This window comes from Truncatella angustata (genome assembly GCF_020726525.1).
Source record: "Truncatella angustata strain MPI-SDFR-AT-0073 chromosome Unknown BKA67scaffold_8, whole genome shotgun sequence".
NCBI lineage: Eukaryota > Fungi > Ascomycota > Sordariomycetes > Amphisphaeriales > Sporocadaceae > Truncatella > Truncatella angustata.
The window spans coordinates 2,926,710-2,943,623 of NW_025763388.1; the positions used below are offsets into that span (position 1 = coordinate 2,926,710).

General features: G+C 46.5%; 6 protein-coding genes across 6 annotated transcripts; 3 read left to right on the forward strand and 3 right to left on the reverse strand.

The window, feature by feature from the left end:
* Positions 1 to 1,195: 1,195 nt before the first annotated feature.
* Positions 1,196 to 3,487, forward strand: BKA67DRAFT_523274 (P-loop containing nucleoside triphosphate hydrolase protein; the record flags this gene model as incomplete). Its single annotated transcript, XM_046098448.1, has 3 exons — positions 1,196 to 1,300; positions 1,358 to 1,621; positions 1,673 to 3,487. The coding sequence occupies 3 exons, from the start codon at positions 1,196 to 1,198 to the stop codon at positions 3,485 to 3,487; spliced, it is 2,184 nt and encodes a 727-aa protein (XP_045954722.1).
* A 1,013-nt stretch (positions 3,488 to 4,500) lies between these two features.
* BKA67DRAFT_523486 (uncharacterized protein) lies at positions 4,501 to 4,832 on the forward strand (the record flags this gene model as incomplete). The annotated part of the gene is made up of 2 exons (XM_046098477.1): positions 4,501 to 4,645; positions 4,669 to 4,832. Coding segments are annotated over 2 exons (309 nt in total), but the record flags the coding sequence as incomplete, so codon positions are not given.
* Positions 4,833 to 7,407: 2,575 nt separating this feature from the next.
* Positions 7,408 to 8,392, reverse strand: BKA67DRAFT_540022 (P-loop containing nucleoside triphosphate hydrolase protein; the record flags this gene model as incomplete). The annotated part of the gene is made up of 2 exons (XM_046100721.1): positions 7,408 to 7,631; positions 7,930 to 8,392. The coding sequence occupies 2 exons, from the start codon at positions 8,390 to 8,392 to the stop codon at positions 7,408 to 7,410; spliced, it is 687 nt and encodes a 228-aa protein (XP_045954724.1).
* Positions 8,393 to 9,920: 1,528 nt separating this feature from the next.
* Positions 9,921 to 10,436, forward strand: BKA67DRAFT_579850 (GMC oxidoreductase-domain-containing protein). The gene is made up of 2 exons (XM_046103796.1): positions 9,921 to 9,978; positions 10,027 to 10,436. Exons 1-2 carry the CDS (start codon positions 9,930 to 9,932, stop codon positions 10,260 to 10,262), a joined length of 285 nt encoding a protein of 94 aa, XP_045954725.1. The 5' UTR covers positions 9,921 to 9,929; the 3' UTR covers positions 10,263 to 10,436.
* Positions 10,437 to 10,484: 48 nt separating this feature from the next.
* BKA67DRAFT_579851 (uncharacterized protein) lies at positions 10,485 to 13,307 on the reverse strand. Its single transcript, XM_046103797.1, has 5 exons — positions 11,941 to 13,307; positions 11,748 to 11,871; positions 11,379 to 11,679; positions 11,117 to 11,320; positions 10,485 to 11,044 (listed from the first exon to the last, which is right to left on the reverse strand). Exons 1-5 carry the CDS (start codon positions 13,225 to 13,227, stop codon positions 10,852 to 10,854), a joined length of 2,109 nt encoding a protein of 702 aa, XP_045954726.1. The 5' UTR covers positions 13,228 to 13,307; the 3' UTR covers positions 10,485 to 10,851.
* Positions 13,308 to 14,124: 817 nt separating this feature from the next.
* BKA67DRAFT_683703 (uncharacterized protein) lies at positions 14,125 to 14,668 on the reverse strand. Its single transcript, XM_046108975.1, has one exon. It carries the CDS (start codon positions 14,613 to 14,615, stop codon positions 14,139 to 14,141), a length of 477 nt encoding a protein of 158 aa, XP_045954727.1. The 5' UTR covers positions 14,616 to 14,668; the 3' UTR covers positions 14,125 to 14,138.
* Positions 14,669 to 16,914: the final 2,246 nt, after the last annotated feature.

The window sequence follows — 16,914 nt, forward strand, 5'->3', positions numbered from 1 at the left end:
GCGCGTCATCGCTCACACACCCACTTGAACAGAAATTCTCAAAATTCTCTGACGAGGGCGCTGAAGGATCGTAGCCGTCCGAAAGGTAGAAGGAGCAGTGTTGACAGAGAGGTCTACAAACACGTGGTTCGTAGCTTGACAGGAGTCAGGTGGTGTGGGTCTCCTGTTTGGGCCACAGGAGACCCGGCTCCTGTTATCGAAAAAGTCGAGTGAAGAGATATGAGTCCTAAACTATCTCAAAAAATAGCTATGCCCAGGCCTGTCTAAGAAATATTAGGATGTGAGCTTGAGGCAAGGGAGGATGGGCTGCCTCAGAAACTTGAGACATTCTTCTCAAGGGGATGATCACCAACTATATATTCAACCCCCTTGTTACAACTCCGTGATTGTGAGGCTGATTTAACTAATATCTAGGCAGACATCCACTGCCCATCATACCAGCATTTTGCAAGTTTGACGAGGCTCAGCCAGGCGTGATGTAACATTCGCTACGGCGAACTGCTAGGCCGTGGGGGCGAAGGTTGACAGCGGCCTCAAAATTGGCCAATAAGAGAGTGAGAAATCTGGCAGTGCGTGTAGCCAGTAAAGTCGTACTAAAGTTGCCTCAATGCTGACGAATGAGAGAGGGGCTTGAGATATTGGTGTAGAGGGGGCCGCAGTGTGCATATGCATACCTCACAGCAAGCCAACAGCAGAACAGGATCATTTTCCTCACGGTTCGATAGAAAGCCTCGCATCGGAAAACCGAGCAAGAATACAGCACTTTGATTCATGTTTGATACTGAAGCACCACAAAATGCGTTTGGCATCGTCGATCTCTCACATCCCAGCCAATAACTATCGGTAGTTTTATTTTCGGTGAAGTATCTTGCTCTTATGAACGAATTGATTGCATGGGTATGCACATAGCAACACGGCTATACTCTGTTGGGACAGTGAGAGCCTCAAAAAGAGCCAATTACGAGCCGCGCCATGTAAAAAGATGCAGTTTCAATACCGCTGTACAGCAATTGATAATCGGTTATTGATCAAACTTTTTGACAAAACAGATGTGACCCTCGCCTATAAAAGAAGCAATTGCGTCTTGAAGCTGGCATAGAAGGACCCCGCAAGCTCTCCCCATCTCATTTAACAACCAAGACACATTTTCACAGATCCCTCCTCTGAACAATATACACATCCACACAGGTTCAAGATGAGCGTTAGTTGGGATACTATTCTCTTGTCAAACCCGGTCTTACTAGAGAAAATCGACAAGCTCCGCGACTTGAATATTGGTCAACATGTGCCTCTCCCTCAGGTAAGATTAGAGGAGCAATATCCTGAACTATCACACATAGGCTTACGCGTGAAACAGCTTGTTGTTGTTGGAGACCAAAGCTCTGGTAAATCCTCCTTACTGGAGAGCTTGAGTGGAATTCCGTTCCCCAAAGACCAAAGCCTTTGCACCCGCTATGCGACACAGATTACATTTCGACGCGACAGCGAGGATCGCGTTGAGATACGTATTATTCCGGGCCCACACGCGTCAGACGAGCATAGAAAGCATGTTGAGGGATTTCGCTTGCAGGTCGCTTCTGGTTTAAAATTTCGGGAGCAGTTTGTAGACATTTTGAAGAAGGTCAGTATTTCTTGAATAACTCTCATCGAATGGTAGCTTAAAAAAGATTAGGTGAATGAAAGAATGGGTCTGCGGGCCGATGTCTCGACCGGACACGGTACCGTGTTCAGTGAAGACATTCTCAAAATCGAGGTGTATGGGCCTTCCGTGGACTACTTGACCATCATTGATGTCCCAGGAATCTTCCGCACCACCATGCAAGGAACCACCAAGGAAGATATGATCTTGGTGAGGGACCTGGTTAAAAGTTACATCAAGGAGAGTCGCACTATTATCCTAGCGGTGCTCCCGAGCAATGTCGACATTGCGACCCAAGAGATCTTGGAGCTTGCTGAAGATTACGATAAAAATGGTGTGCGCACGCTTGGCGTGCTCACAAAGCCCGACTTGGTACTCGAAACTACTGCCCAGACTGCTGTATGTGACCTTGTTTGGGGCAAGAAACGGCCGCTCGCTCTTGGCTACTTTCTTGTCCGAAATCGTGGAGCAAATAGCGGCACAGTTGAGCAGGCAGAACTGGATCATATTTTCCGACAGCAGCCATGGAATGATCTTCCACAAGATCGAGTAGGTATCAAAAGCCTCAGGGAGATGCTGGCGTCGCTTCTGGTGGAAATCACTCGACGCGAATTTCCCAAATTGATCCGGGATGTCAGCGATCAAATTAGGGATTGCAAAAGAGAACTAGACAGCCTTGGACCGCCTCGTCAGGACGAACGCGAGCAACGCAGCTTCCTTAGTCACATTGCTGGGGCTTTCCAAGATCGTGCCAGAGCGGCATTAGCAGCCGACTATAATGCAGACCCAGTCTTTGATCAAGACGAGCTCCGTCTCATCACTCACGTGGTGAACATCACAGATGTTTTCAATGCAGATTGTAAACAGGTTGCCCATTCACGGCGCTTTGAGAATATCGGACTGTCTGGAACATCTGAGGACTCTGAGGCCTCTTATGACACCAATTGCGAAGAAGAGCCAGTAGAATCGATGATAGAAATTCTACGAGCGCTACTCCAAAAGGCACGAATAAACGATTTTACTCTGGAGGAGCTCGTTGAACTCGATGACATCATTGTCCTTCCAAGTGCTTTGCCCTTCCCGGCTGAAGATATTACTGGATGGATAAATGGCGTCTATTTGCGTTCTAGAGGTCTAGATCTCGGGACATTCAACACAAACTTGGTTTCCGTGGCCTTTGCAGAGCAATCGCGCAAATGGGGCGAGATAACCAAGACATATATGAGCAGAATTATTGTCACTGTTCATCGTTTCATAAAAGCCGCACTATGTACCATCTGCTCGGAGGAGAAAGCCCGTGACCAGTTGTGGTCCGCGATCCTCGAGAGCCTACTCGAGCGCTATAAGATGGCAATGGCCCAGGCGAGCCTACTGATTGAAGTCGAGCAGCGCAAGCACCCTTACACTCTCAATCGACAGTTTAACGAAGATCTCTCTAGGGCTCGGGGCTACCGAATTACTGAACTACTTCGCCCAAAGGCTAGAAAAGACACCAAGCAGTTCGGAGAGCTTCAATACATGGTGAACTTGGACGACATTGCCAAAGCTGCCGAAGGCAAGCGCAATGTGGAACAGTTGCAAGAAGAAATCCATGACAATCTCCGTGCTTATTACGGCCTGGCGCTGGACCGATTCATCGACAATGTCTTTCAGCTCGCCGTTGATCACCACCTTCTGCATGGGCCTTCCAGCCCCTTGAAAGTTTTCAATCAGGAATGGGTCATCAACCTAGAACCAGAGCAACTTGAGCAAATTATCGGCGAAACGAAATTGGCCAAGAAGCGTCGTTTGAAACTTGCGAAGAAGATTGAAGATTTATCCAAAGCCTTGAAAATCCTCAGAACCTAGTGGCGAATCATTAAGAACATCACCACCAGCTATGAGTGCTTTATGGAAAGAGTAGGAGCCTTTTCTCTTTTCTTTCGTTCATTTTTCTTTGACGAAATGGGTATTGTTCAGTCTTAAACAGATTGAAACTGAATTTCGAGTTGCAGATTGAGAACATGTCTCAAGGCGAAGGACTTTTGTATAAGGCGACGAAGCTGCAACCCAGCTCGAAAATTAGTCTTTCTACGGACAATAACAGTACTTTAGACTGACAGGTAAGGGCTACGGTCGCGGTCGAGGTGGGAAGGACATGATTTCGCTCAAATACACGGTTGGCAGCGGATAACACATCTGAATCAATGTTAACCAATGACATTATGGAAGCTATTTTAAGTATAAGATTGGATCGTAGGGTAGCTAGAATGAACATTAGGTTCCACCAAGCATTACAAGCTTATACGACCGTAGACAGCTCAAACCGGGAATCGCGCGCGAGAAATTCGTACTTCAGTTCTGCTGTTTGGTGTTCTTTAATCAGTGGGAGTTATTCAGGCACGGAGGTGTGCATGAGACCACTTAGCTAAATGGCGAAGTTTAGATACAAAAGTGCTAGTCTTTTCAAAATAATCGAGCCTTTTTTCCTTGAGCTCGTCGAAGTACAAAGTAAGTGACTCGGAATCCTGCGGAATCGAAATACAGCCGGAACTGTCCAGCGAAGTTTTGAGTATGTTGTTGCACTGCACTCTTTCACTATAAAACGGAGACCCAGATCATCAACTCTGCCACTCTCACTCAAATTTCTCGATTTTCTGCGGAGCTGCGCTTGGAGGTCTGGGAAGAGGCATGACCAGAACCGCGCGTTATCGAAATCACGTACTTCTGTTGGGTTAACCAGACCAATGGCAGCCAATAAAGCTGGGTTTGAATAAATAGATAAATGATGTCTCGCTTAGCCATAAATTATATTACCAACAATACGATACCTAAGCAACAGCCTGAAGGTGCAGGTAGTAAATATAAACGGTGCAGATTTCGATATTAGCGACGTGTTCCTGCCGGGAGGAGAGAATGGTTCAGTACCCGTATACGATACATGTGACGAGATACGCGGAAGACCAACGCGTATCTCAGGAAGCCCAGAGTTACACAGGCGCAGTTTTGCCGTGGTATTTGCGCCCAGTTTCGCTCCGCTACTACACCAGCTAACATTCAGGCCTTTCAGCTAACTCGGTTCCGCTCTGCTAAGGGTCATAGAGCTGGCACGAAGTCTATTATTTTCTATGGTGCTTACGTGATTTTCGAGGAGATCCGCATCAAACAGGGCAAATGCAAGAGCAAATACAGGCAGGAAATAGATAGGCTATGACCGAATGGGATCAATAGGAGTCGTGATAGTCACTACATTAGCTCTCCTTCACACGCCCATGAAGCCGCTATGTTTTGATTCCGAGTTTGTAACACTTCAAGTCTTTTTTTATCACCGCAGCATCGATATTAGCAAAAGAATCTTTTGTATAAAGCACCCGCGATTAGCGGGACTTATGCGATAAATTCGCTAAGAATTATTGAACCTCGGCTGATATCGGTGCCGGCGCCATATCATAATGGCAAACTAAGTAAAAAGGATCCGACTAGGCATAAAATCATATTTATAATGTTAGATTTTATATTTTATTTGCATCCATACCTCTGCGTAGCACTTTTAAATAATCATGTCTTCTCAACGTATCTTTCATTTTATTTTCAGAACTAATAAACCTAGAACCACGATGCCGATTATAACCGCCTTGACAAAAGCCTTAGGGATTGAAAATATGGTTACCGACATTCCTCCGTTCGAATCCCGCTACGGTCCCCTTAACCCGGCTTGTGCCAGTCGTCAACAGGCACACGACAGTGAGATGGGCTCTATCGCAGAGCCCGATGACCAAAGAGTCTTCCTCACATATCCAATTCTGGCGGGTTTTTCCACCCCAGTGGTTTTTCCCCGCCGGCGGAAGCAACATCACCTACTTTCACCTTTACCAATTCGACGGATATCGAACGACTACTGGGACGATATTCAAACCGGAGGACTGCGGACTAATCGGTCGGATAGCAATGGACGGGGATGTTTTCCGACGGAATCGAGCTTGGATACTGACTAAAATCATCTGGCAGCGCCAGCATGATACCGCAATAGCGTGGATTGGCACGTGAGCGGCTCTGATATGTGTATACATACACTGACACCTCTACAACCCTGCGATGTATGGCTCTGGGAGGCGTGGTTTGCCCTAATAGGGACGGTCCCTACGTTAAATACAATCAATCAACCAATCAATCTATTCTAGGGATACGTAGTGTACCTCTATAGTCATATTGTGCATATTCTTTCACGGCATAATGAAATCAGCCGAGGTACCCGTCTCTTCTTTTGTGGCCTGATCATGGCCATTATATGATATTCTTTGTTTTCGCGTAGCTTTCTTAGACACGTCACGCCACGTTTCTTCACGTACGTCAAGTAATGCAATGCGTTCGGTTACTATATACACGTTTTCGTGCTTATGCAATCAATGATCGGATTTTTACCTGTGGCTCTTAGAGTGGTGTTTGAGGCCAACCTGGATGCCCAGTTCAATAGCATAAGGACTGGTTGCTGAGAGATTTGCGGGCATTAAATAAGCAAACCGATGCTTGGCATATGCCTGCAAAACCACGTGCTGTACTCACTGCTCGTAAATAGTGGGGAGATTATTTGGTGCCTGCAAGTCGCTGGAATTGTTAACGTAACTCGCATTTACTACGTCGCTTAGGATTTTTGAGATTGGCAATCAGCATAACAGTATGCACCCGATTAGATCTACCCATTAAGCTCCTGGCAACCAAAAGTCACACGTTCGATCGCGACATAAATATGACAGAGAAGTCATCGTTCTATGTTCACGTCCACTCGATGTGCGGCGCTTGTGGCTATGCCTTCCATCCGAACGATTCAATCGTTGCGAGTATGACACCTTGATTCATATGTTTCGTGCTTTGATATACTATTATTAACAATTCAGAGTCGTTTATCTGAAAGACGGGTGCAAAACCGAGCTTAGAACTCCAAACACCGAATGTAGCAGACGCTGTGTAAGTGATCTTGGGACGCCGATGTAATGATCTAGCATCCAGACACGGAGGAGACCACAGCCTAGAAGAACTAGAATGGCTGACATGCATACCAGGGACAGCTTCCATCCGACAGCAATAGACATCATAATGGAAAAAAGGAGAGTCATCATCTTCATGAGTAAAGTTCCGAGAGTGACGCCGCTTAGGCCAGCCACGCGGGTTGTTTCAGTTGATAAAAACGAAGTCAAAGCTCCTGTACTATTCTCATCTTTGTCAAAAAAGGAAGTATCTTGTCTGAGCATTAATCTAAAAGCGCTAGCCCGGACGCGGTGAACCAGGCGTTCAGAACACACAGCAAATGCAGTACCCTGCAAACCAAAGGAGACGAACTGGACAATTGCCAACACCAAGAAAATTGCACTACAGAATCGGAGTCCTTTTTGATTTGTTGTCGATTGGAACTGGTCATAGGTTGAGACAGAGTGACGACTTGCTTGGCGTAAAAGACTACGTATAGTCATGTCTATGTAAGTAGCTGATCAGATGGAGAAGGAGAGAGGAAGATAATTCTCACCTGCCATAGTAGAAATACCACCGCCGCATACAACTGAGAATATGAGTCCAGCCAGCATCAGCTTCCACTCACGTTTATTCAATGAGGTGACGAACGATATCAAGTTCCAGACGTTATATGTGCTTATCTTCTGTGGACTTTAGAGCCTCAGAAGCCATTTGCGTGGTGGTCTTCTCAGTTGTTGTGGGTAGGAATATACCCTGCTCGCAGTGCTCAATCTCTATTCCAGGTGCCATAGCTTCGGTTGTGCCAATTTCCAGTGTAGAAACTAACTTGCAATAAGCCCCTCCTTCTTAAGCAATACATCATGAGTTCCTTGCTCAATCACACGACCCTGGGATAAGATGATGATATTGTGGGAATTCTTGATGGTGGACAGGTAATGAGCAATGGTAATTATGGTACTACCGGCAGATGCAGTTTCTAATGCAGCTTGCACGATAGTCTCGGATTTGGTGTCTAGTGCCGACGTGGCTTCGTCAGGGAGAAGAACTGTAGGCCATTAGAATCGGTCGTATCATGGAATTCTTGAATGGGGGGTGTGCTGACTCTTTGGGTCAGATACGATGGCCCGGGCAATGGCAGTACGTTGCTTCTGGCCGCCTCAATAATGATCTTTCGTTGCCTTTCCTCACTATCAACCTCAAATTTAGTGCCAATCAAGCCGTAGCGGATGTTGTGGTAAATAGTGGTTCCAAAGAGACTTGGCTCTTAACTGACCAGACATATTTGCGGGCGCAACCACCTTAGGTTGAGCTGCTGATATCGTGACCGTCGAGATAGATTATACCTTCCACGGGAATGTAAAAACGCTCGATTAGGTCCACAATAGTGCTCTTTCCAGAGCCCGACCCGCCGACGAGAGCAGTGGGTTTGCCAGCAAGAATAAGAAGGTTGATTTCCTTGAATACAACATTCTCGGGTCGTGACGGATATATATGTTTGATATTCTCCATGCGAATGCTGCCATCCACATGGTTTAACTTATCGCACTCCTCGCTGGTTGGATCGAGAGGCGAAACACGGTCGATGGTGTAGGAGATTTTGGCGGAAGCTGCAATGGCTGTTATGAGAGCCTGTAAATTGGGCATTACATTACCAAATAAAGATGCACCCATCATAGCAGAAATTGTGATGATGAGCAATTTGGAAAGCCGGAGCACATCCTGGACAAGAAAGCTGCTTCCTTCCCAGAAAGCCAGGCCGTAAGTTGAGAAGAAAATAAGCCACGTAACTGCAACCATTAAAGCCATGCTAGCTTTGATCTTTATCCAAAGAATTCTGGGATCGTGGTACGATTGGAATATTACCACAGTAGCTCAAGGTTACCTCGACGGTCGGTCCAGAATTATGAGCCAAGGACATACTGTAGGAGGCGGTACGATCCTCAACGGCATGATCTGGACTCGTGGTACCCGCACAGATTACGACGCATGGCAAGATTTGGGGAACAATGGTTGGGGTTGGGATGACATGGTCCCTTATTTTGAAAAGGTTCGAGTCCCGATTTTTACCAAAGGGCAAACCAGCTCACATTAAGCACGACAGGTTGAATCCTTCACCAGCAACCTAGGCAGTTCTAGACGCTTGAACGTTTCTGTCGGTCAAAATGACTCTACATACGGCTCCCATGGTTTTGTGCAGCTTTCGTACCCCAACTATTTCTATTCCCAATTTAGTCAGAGCCAACGTGTATATATGCTGAGATCTGCCGCTAATCATTCCCATAGATAACTTTATCAATGGAAACAAAGAGCTAGGCATCGAGTACATTAATAACCTGTCATCGGGAACTAATGCTGGAATTACTGTCCCCCCATTTAGTCTTTTACTTACAAATCAATCGCGCTGCGATGCTACAACGGCCTACTTGAGCAGCGCAATACATAGAAACAACCTACATCTTGCGACGGAAATAGTGACACGCTTGATCTTTAACGATCAAGTTAACAACTCAAATATAATTGTTAAGGGAGTAAAGGTTGATCCTCTGCCAGCTATCCTTGACGACGCACCTATCTCCTTAATCTACGAGATGACCAACAAGTAAGACAAATTCTAGTTTACTTATGCGGCGGATAGATATCATAATAGTAGTTTCACTGCTCGTCAAGAAGTAATCGTAGCTACAGGTGCGATCTGGAGCCCAGCACTCTTTCAAGTCTCGGGCATCGACCTTTCTCCACCATCAAAGATGTAGAAATTTCACCAGTGGTTGATCTACCAGATGTTAGGAACAATCTGCAGGATCATGCCATGACGTAGTCGTTGTACGAATGTATGTCCCTGGCCGAACCATAGCCCTCTCACCGCTAATCATCTAATTGTCCTTACTTCAAAGACAAGAACACCAAGCTATTTACCACTAGAAACCTCGCAGAACAGTCCTTATAGCTTGCGAAAGAGGCATATTATGATAACAGAACTGGACCTCTTATAGCAACTCTGATAGAATTAATCTGCAACCTGCTAATGGACTGTCTTATAGAAACATGGCCGTCTGTTCTTGCTAATCTGTCCTTTGCTAATGCTAGTTCGTATCTTCCATCTAACTATACTAAAGAACTACGTAGAGGCTATGAGGCCCAAAATGCATTAATTCTGCGCTCGTTAAATACATTAGGGGAGGGTGTCGTCGAGATTATGGCAGATTTAACTGGCATTCTCCAAGTTGCATAGCAGCGTCCGTTCACCCGGGGTTATTTCCGACCAAAATCGTCTGAGATTCTCGACGGGGTTGAGATCGATCCACGGTATGGTGCGTACTAGTTCGTTCGGGATGCTCTAGTGATGGGTTTGCGGTGGAACCGAAATCTCGTTCGGACCTTAGCTATGAGGAGTTTACACCCTGCACCTGATACGAGCATCATATTCGAGAACTAGATAGTCCTAGAGAATCTGGTCAAAAGTATGGTCAATACTAGTTTCCATCCTTGCGGCACAGCAGCCATGCTGCCTCGCGAGTACGGTGGGGTTGTCGACGTTGATCTGAAGTTGTACGGGGTTCGAAACCTTCGCGTTATTGATTCAAGCATCATTCCACTCATAGCTAATGCAGATCTGCAGTCTATAGTGTATGCTTTGGCTGAAAAGGTTGATCATTCCTCCTTATCGTGTTCTTGATAAGTCAAGATTGATTGCTCAGGTCTCTCGCTAATCTGATTCAAAGGGTGCTGACATGATAAAGTCTCAGAATAACAAGGCAAGATCGGGGTCATAATTAGGCGAATGCTAATGGTATGATGGGCATTACAAACATGAAGAACACACAGGACCGTTTATACTTACGAAGAAAAGGCAAACCAAGAACCAGGGTTGCCAGGTGGTCTACAGAAATTAGGGTGCTTAGCAAAAATTGATATAAATCTTAAGTACTATCAAAACAGTTTACAGAAGACCATCGCTGAAGCCTGGTCCCATTGAAAGAGCCCAGATCCTGGGTGGCCTAGCCTGTAGCCTCCTGAAGGCCTCACGAACATGCCGACTTGTCGACTGGTGTTTGCGATAGTGCAATAATGCGATAGGACTCGTCCAGTCGATAATTGTCAGTAGAAAATGAGTCGAGCCAATACTGACGAGCAGTCTATACAGAAGGATCAGACACCAAAGACAACAAGAATAGCAAAAGTAGGGAACCAAAGGAATCTATCTTAAATCCTCTGTCCGTCCATCACCTTATATACTCCGCGACGGCCTGGTTTCTTTTGCCTATTCAGGGTTTCGTGAAATTACGGAGGAAGGCTTCCGCGCTCGGAGGATGGCCTAGAAATTCTTTCAATATCTGTAGCTCGTCGCGGCTTGCTCCAGGCTCGAGGATTCCACCACGAAACTTAGCCCAAGCAGCCTCGCTGCGTGGGTCTTCTGCAAAGGCGCTCTCGAAGAGATCCGCAGCAAATACATGGGCACTTCACAAGTTAAGTAAGGATTAGTATGTAATGGTTAGTACCATAGTGATGCTCGCAAAAGCCAAAACTTACCTGATATAAGAATAGTACCCCGCGTCATATCCAGCCATCAAATGCCCAATGCTAGCGAATGGATATCCGCGATCTTGGGTGTCTGGAGTCTCCAGTAAGGATAGTCGCTTTACCAAATTGTGGTAAATATCTGCCAGATCCAAGGCTAAAGCCTCCTCGTGGCTGCTAAGATGATGGAGGGCCATGTCGAAGCGGGAAAAAGCGCTGCATAGAGAACCCACTTAGTAAGATGCACTCCGTTTGTTGTAGTGGATTAACTTACAGCTGACGTAGAAACCACAGAGCCCGATATGTGTTGCGACTTTCGATAAGGCTGTCCAGAATGTCATCCGGAATTTGCTTTGGTGGAATGGGTGCTCCCGGATGTTCGGCTTTCCATGTTTCTAGAACGCTGGGATCCATCGTGGTATAATGGCGGCTCATGCTCCTCAATTCTTGCTTTATCCAGCACCAGTTCTCTAGCATGACGCCCAATGCCTCTTCAAATTCACGGACCACACTGTGGCCATGAAATTTGATGTATGATGTCCTGGAGATAAGGTCGTGGATTCCGTGTCCGAGTTCTGCTCAATTCATGTAAGTAGTGTACCTGGTGAATAATTAGATCAAAGGACAGGTTCACATTTCTTACCGTGGAAAAGGGAGACAATCTCATGATGCTTAAGCAAAACGCTGCCAGCACTCGTTGGACGGGGAAAACTGCACATAAGGATTGTTGCAGGGTACACCCTACTACCATCGTCCTTCAAATAGCCCTATATCCGTGGTGTTTGGAGTTAGCTTCGCCCGTATACAGGGTCTTTAGGGGAATATAAAGGACATACACATTGAAGATTCACATTCTGCGAGCCCCGATACTTGTTAGGCCTCGACAGTAAGTCTGCATAGAGGTATCCAACGAATTCATCTCTCGAAGTCTCCCTGTTGTCCCAGACGCTCCACACCTCAACATCTTCATGCCAAACACAGTCTTCCAAGGACGCTGGTGGAAGTGGGGTAAACCGCAGTTGTAAACACGACGCAAATATTTCTAGCATAGCGGAAACAGTGTTTCGCATTGGGAAGTACTCAGAAATCTTGGCGTGGTTTACTTGGAGATTTTCTTCTGCCATCCGGGCATAGTACCAAAAGTCCCATGGTGGCATTTGACGGGGCTGATTTTCAGGGAGTTGGTAATTTTGGGCCGAGTCCTTTATCCTTAGCTCTAGCAACTGGTTCATTTCTTGCTGTCCTTGGGGCAAGATTGCTTTTTCAAGCTCGTCCAGTAAGTTGATCACCCAGCCAGGAGATTCGGCAGCACGGTTTTCAATCCTGAGTGAAGCATGACTGCCGTAACCGAGCAAGCGTGCATTCTCATCCCTCTTTATAATAATTTCTCTTAATAGTTCCACGTTCTGTGGAAGCTTATGTGCGTTGGCGACGTAAATCTTCTTCCGAGTTGTAGGATTGGATGCATGCTCCAACAAGGCGTCGACATCATCTCTCCCGAATGGAACATATATCACGCTGTCCCCATCCTCGGTACCTTTGGAAAAAAGATCAAGGTCACGGGGAAGCACTCCCTCCAACTCCTCAAGTAAGAATCGCTGCTTACCATCTTCATTTCGGATGTTCGCGTTATATTCGCGCCGCAAATCATCGATATGGTTTTTCGTTTCCGAGTAGTGCACTATCTGCTCGGCACTAAGCACTCCATGACCATACTGCTTGAAAACCCTGAGTAGTCTATCCAGGTACTTGGCTGATTCTGGAGCAAGTGGCTCGGACTTGTCCATAACCGCTTTTACGAGAAGATAGAGATCTCTCCTTGAGGTGAACTCTCCTTCACACTCCACCCAGAGCTTGCAAGCCTCGTCAGATGCTTCCCGAGAATGCTTATCAGGTGATGCGTAGCGTAACATTGCGATGACTCCAACCTTGCCTTGCGTTTTATTCTCGATATTGATAAGCGGATTAATGACGTTCTGGAAGCAAGCTTCTGACGGCTGAATGGTTCGTGCCACACGTTCACGAACCTCACGGATCTCTGCTACGATTTTCTCCATTGTCGGAACAATTTTATTGCCCGGAATGATCATGAGAAGGGCCTGTGATGGCGTAGGATGAGTCATAGTTGCGAACGGGCTCAGATATGACAAACTTGGTGGAAAGAGCTGATACTTTGGTCGCGGCCTGTAAACCTAGAAAAACGTGAGGGCTTTGATGGAATTGAGGTGGGTGATATCCGAACCTTTATAGCCATCGATGCGCTAGCAGTAGCGCCGGAGATGTAACCGTAGTACATACGTAGGCAGATAGTTGCCGGTAACTTTGCCTCGCCAATAAAATGGAACGTCGCATTGCTACGGGTACAAATGCGTTTGAGAAGCATGGTACCATTATTGCCCACAGGTACTCAGCCAAATCTGCAGGCAAGTTCCACGCTAGCTATCAGCCCACCACTGCGGGCATGGCAGGACATGCCTACCTATATTGGTGAACAATTCTTGCCAAGAAGGAGCTAGCCAAGTTTATCCATTTGCTATTGCCGTACAATACAAGCCACAATTGGCATAGAATAGACAGAAGCATGATCGCCGGCGACACTGTATCCTGATACTCTAGAAGAAGACAGTTTCACGTAAACACCGCTCCACGCAGTGTGATAGGACCAGGAGGTATTTTAGACTCCATGATGACTAAGCTCTGGGCAGTAATTAAGGCCGGGTTACCGATGCAGTAAATAATGCGCTTGAAGTCACAGACCATTTCATTCAGGCCGGCGAAGGCGATGTATGATGTACATATGTTATTCTCAGGTGGGGCGCTCGGAAGTTGACGCTTCTCGTTACTTAAGTCTTATGACTTTGGGTACTGACTGGGAGAATTTCGGTTTAAATATTCCACATTATTTACTCCGGTACCTATCGATAACATCCTTAAATTAAAGTGACAATTGTTCCTCAGAAACAGACCTTGGTTTGCCAAGCCATATCCAGTCCAATATCCGGCAATCCGGGGTTAGGTGAGAAGGCGACCCCTTCTAGCCAGTTGAGACAATGTTCGATATGAGGAGGCGCAATATCGCGCGGGTACACATGCCTACAGTCTCCTTGGCTTTCCAGTATCGTCTCATAGCAACGATGCAGTGTGCCAATTGAAACTCGTCGTCCCAAGGCACTGCAATTTCCATAGACCCAAGCCAGCTGGGACGTATATAGCTTTTGTTCTCAACGACTTCACGCATGACATCATACCGGTCGTGGAACCACTGCTGGTACCGGTCTTCATCTTCATCCCACGCCTCGATAGGTATCAGTGATTGATCATCTATCCGAATCTTCCACTCGCCATGATCATGGGGATTGTTACGTGACCATTCTGTAGCGTTGTGGTACAGAATGCGCAGTTGGCGCCTAGGACCCTCGCTGCCAGACGATGGATATCGGACGTAACCATCAAAGGGCCATTTGGTCGCAGACTTATCGAAAGTTGTGATGAGGAGAGTGGCGGCTATCATGACCAAGAGGACACCAGTGGCCCAATACACCTTTGGAAGGCCCCAGAGCTTCTCATGCCTGGAACTTTTCTCTTCGCCTGCTGAGGCCAGTCGCTCATACCTGAAGCCCTTGAACCAGGTGTTCCACGGTGCGCGGTTGAAGGTGAGTTTCTCATCGGCCTCAACCTCGCCCGTGAATACCGACTTTCTCGCAGCTACTAGAACAAAGCTTTCCTTATATGCTTCTTGATCTTCGTGATCTTGTTCAAGATGAAAAACCTAGGCGTGAACAGTATGGTCGCTGTCCCCCGTCACAGTTTTCGCACAAGCCTGGGCAGCTTGTTGGATGTTGATCCCTGACTTGGCTTGGACCAAGTCGACCCACAATGTGAAGGAGGTTGAGTAACAAGCAATGTTATCTGGTAAGACTAGAGCTACTCCTGATCGAAGACGACTTGCGTTGGTACATGCCTGCCGGAGAAGCTCTTCTAAGTGAGAAAGGGTTGTGTATGGCAGTGCCATGGTGGGCAAGGCCGTGTGTACGTCTTGACGTTCCCTTCTTTTCTGTCTAATACAGTGGTCCTATCATACATTAGGTTAGCCTTAGTAACAATGCTACGATTTGAAGTGGTAAAGGCTGTAGACGATATTTCTTACCACATAAAAAGTAGCGGTAAAAGTGCCTGATTGCTCAGTGTTCCTCTTTCGCTGTTACTATCGTGAGTAATAGTGTCTAGGCCGCCTAGAATAACTTCACCATAAAAGTCGCTGGGTACGCAAAACTTATGCACTTGGGTTTCCTTCGGCAACCAGTTTCTAGGTACCTCATGTCGGGTATTGAAACCACATCGGTTCCGAACTCAGATTTCCGTGGCAACATTCATGCTGGGTCACCCACCCTGCAGTCACACACGTCTGCTGATCATTTTACAATACCCTTGACCACCCCCTGGGAAGGATCAAGGCTGCTGTCATTTGTTCGTAACTATGACCTGAATCTGCCTTGTAGGATCTTCTCCGCAATGCTTCGGTAACTCCTACCACATAACGCAATGCGTGCCAAGATTTGTCTATCCCGCCTGTTCCGGGGAAGAGCTCACCTCCTGAACCGTCTCTAACTGAATACACAGGCTAGCGCAAGTGCATCCCACGAGGGAAATTACCCTTCCTAGCTAGTACCTTGGTGGTGTATGAGCAATATGCGCCGTCATAAGAAACAAATACTTGCCAAGGGTGAGGTACATACAAACTCCTGAAAACGACCGAACATCGTATCCACACTGGTATACGTGCATGCAAGAGACTCAAGGTGGTCATATGATACACTGTATCAGCTGCTTGCGGGAGGATGCTTTCCGATTCGCTCGAGCGTGGCGGTTAAATGTAATGGCGGCTCCACGCCAATCATTGTCCTTTATGATCTATGAAATCAAGACCTCCACCCAAGGGAGAGGCCCGGACATTTGTTTCTAAGGACTATGCGAGTCCTATTACAGATCCAATTGGAGTGCTTTGATAACGACGCCCCTCGGGTCGATTTAAGTTACTACCCCGACCGCACGCCATAACTTCAGTTCGACCCTATACATAGGTTGCTGAGAGAAGCATAATCGGCATCAACCTTTACATAGTGACATTTACATCTCATTAGGGAGGATACTGTCGATGGATATAACTGCGGAGAATGATAGGACTACAAAGTGACCTTGAACGACATTCTTCCTTTCAGAGGAATAGACTCGACTATGCTTCATCAATTCTATGACATGAAGGCACGATCAGAGAAAATTTGCATTGCTTGATAGACATTGTCGACCACTAACTAATCATCAAGCTAGATCTTGTTACGCGATATTGAACATTTTCCGGGCCATAGGCTTGATGCCCAAGTGCGTGCATATCAATTGTCACAATTCAGTCTTCCAAGACTCAATAATGGTGGCACGACTTGTATACGTAGTATTTACTCCCACAGACACATACATCAAATTTTCAACATGAGATTGATAAAAAAGCAACGCACATTTTCTAGTGTTTTCTGTCTTCCCGCCTATTCACTACTCGAGAAACTTGATCTTCTCCCATCTGCCTCTTGTCTATAATCAAGAACCGTCTTTGTTAGGTTGGTAGGGCAAAGCCTCTATTCATCGACCTCAAGCTCCTCGTCAAGGAGTCTAATGGGCGTATTGGGGGCTGTGATCAATGTTTAGTTTTCTTGCGACATAGAAAAGGGAGTCGATTATTTACGAGTAGGGGTTCCGCGTTCATCCAGACCATTCTGCTGAATATCACGCATCTTGACGATCTTGGGGCTGGCTAG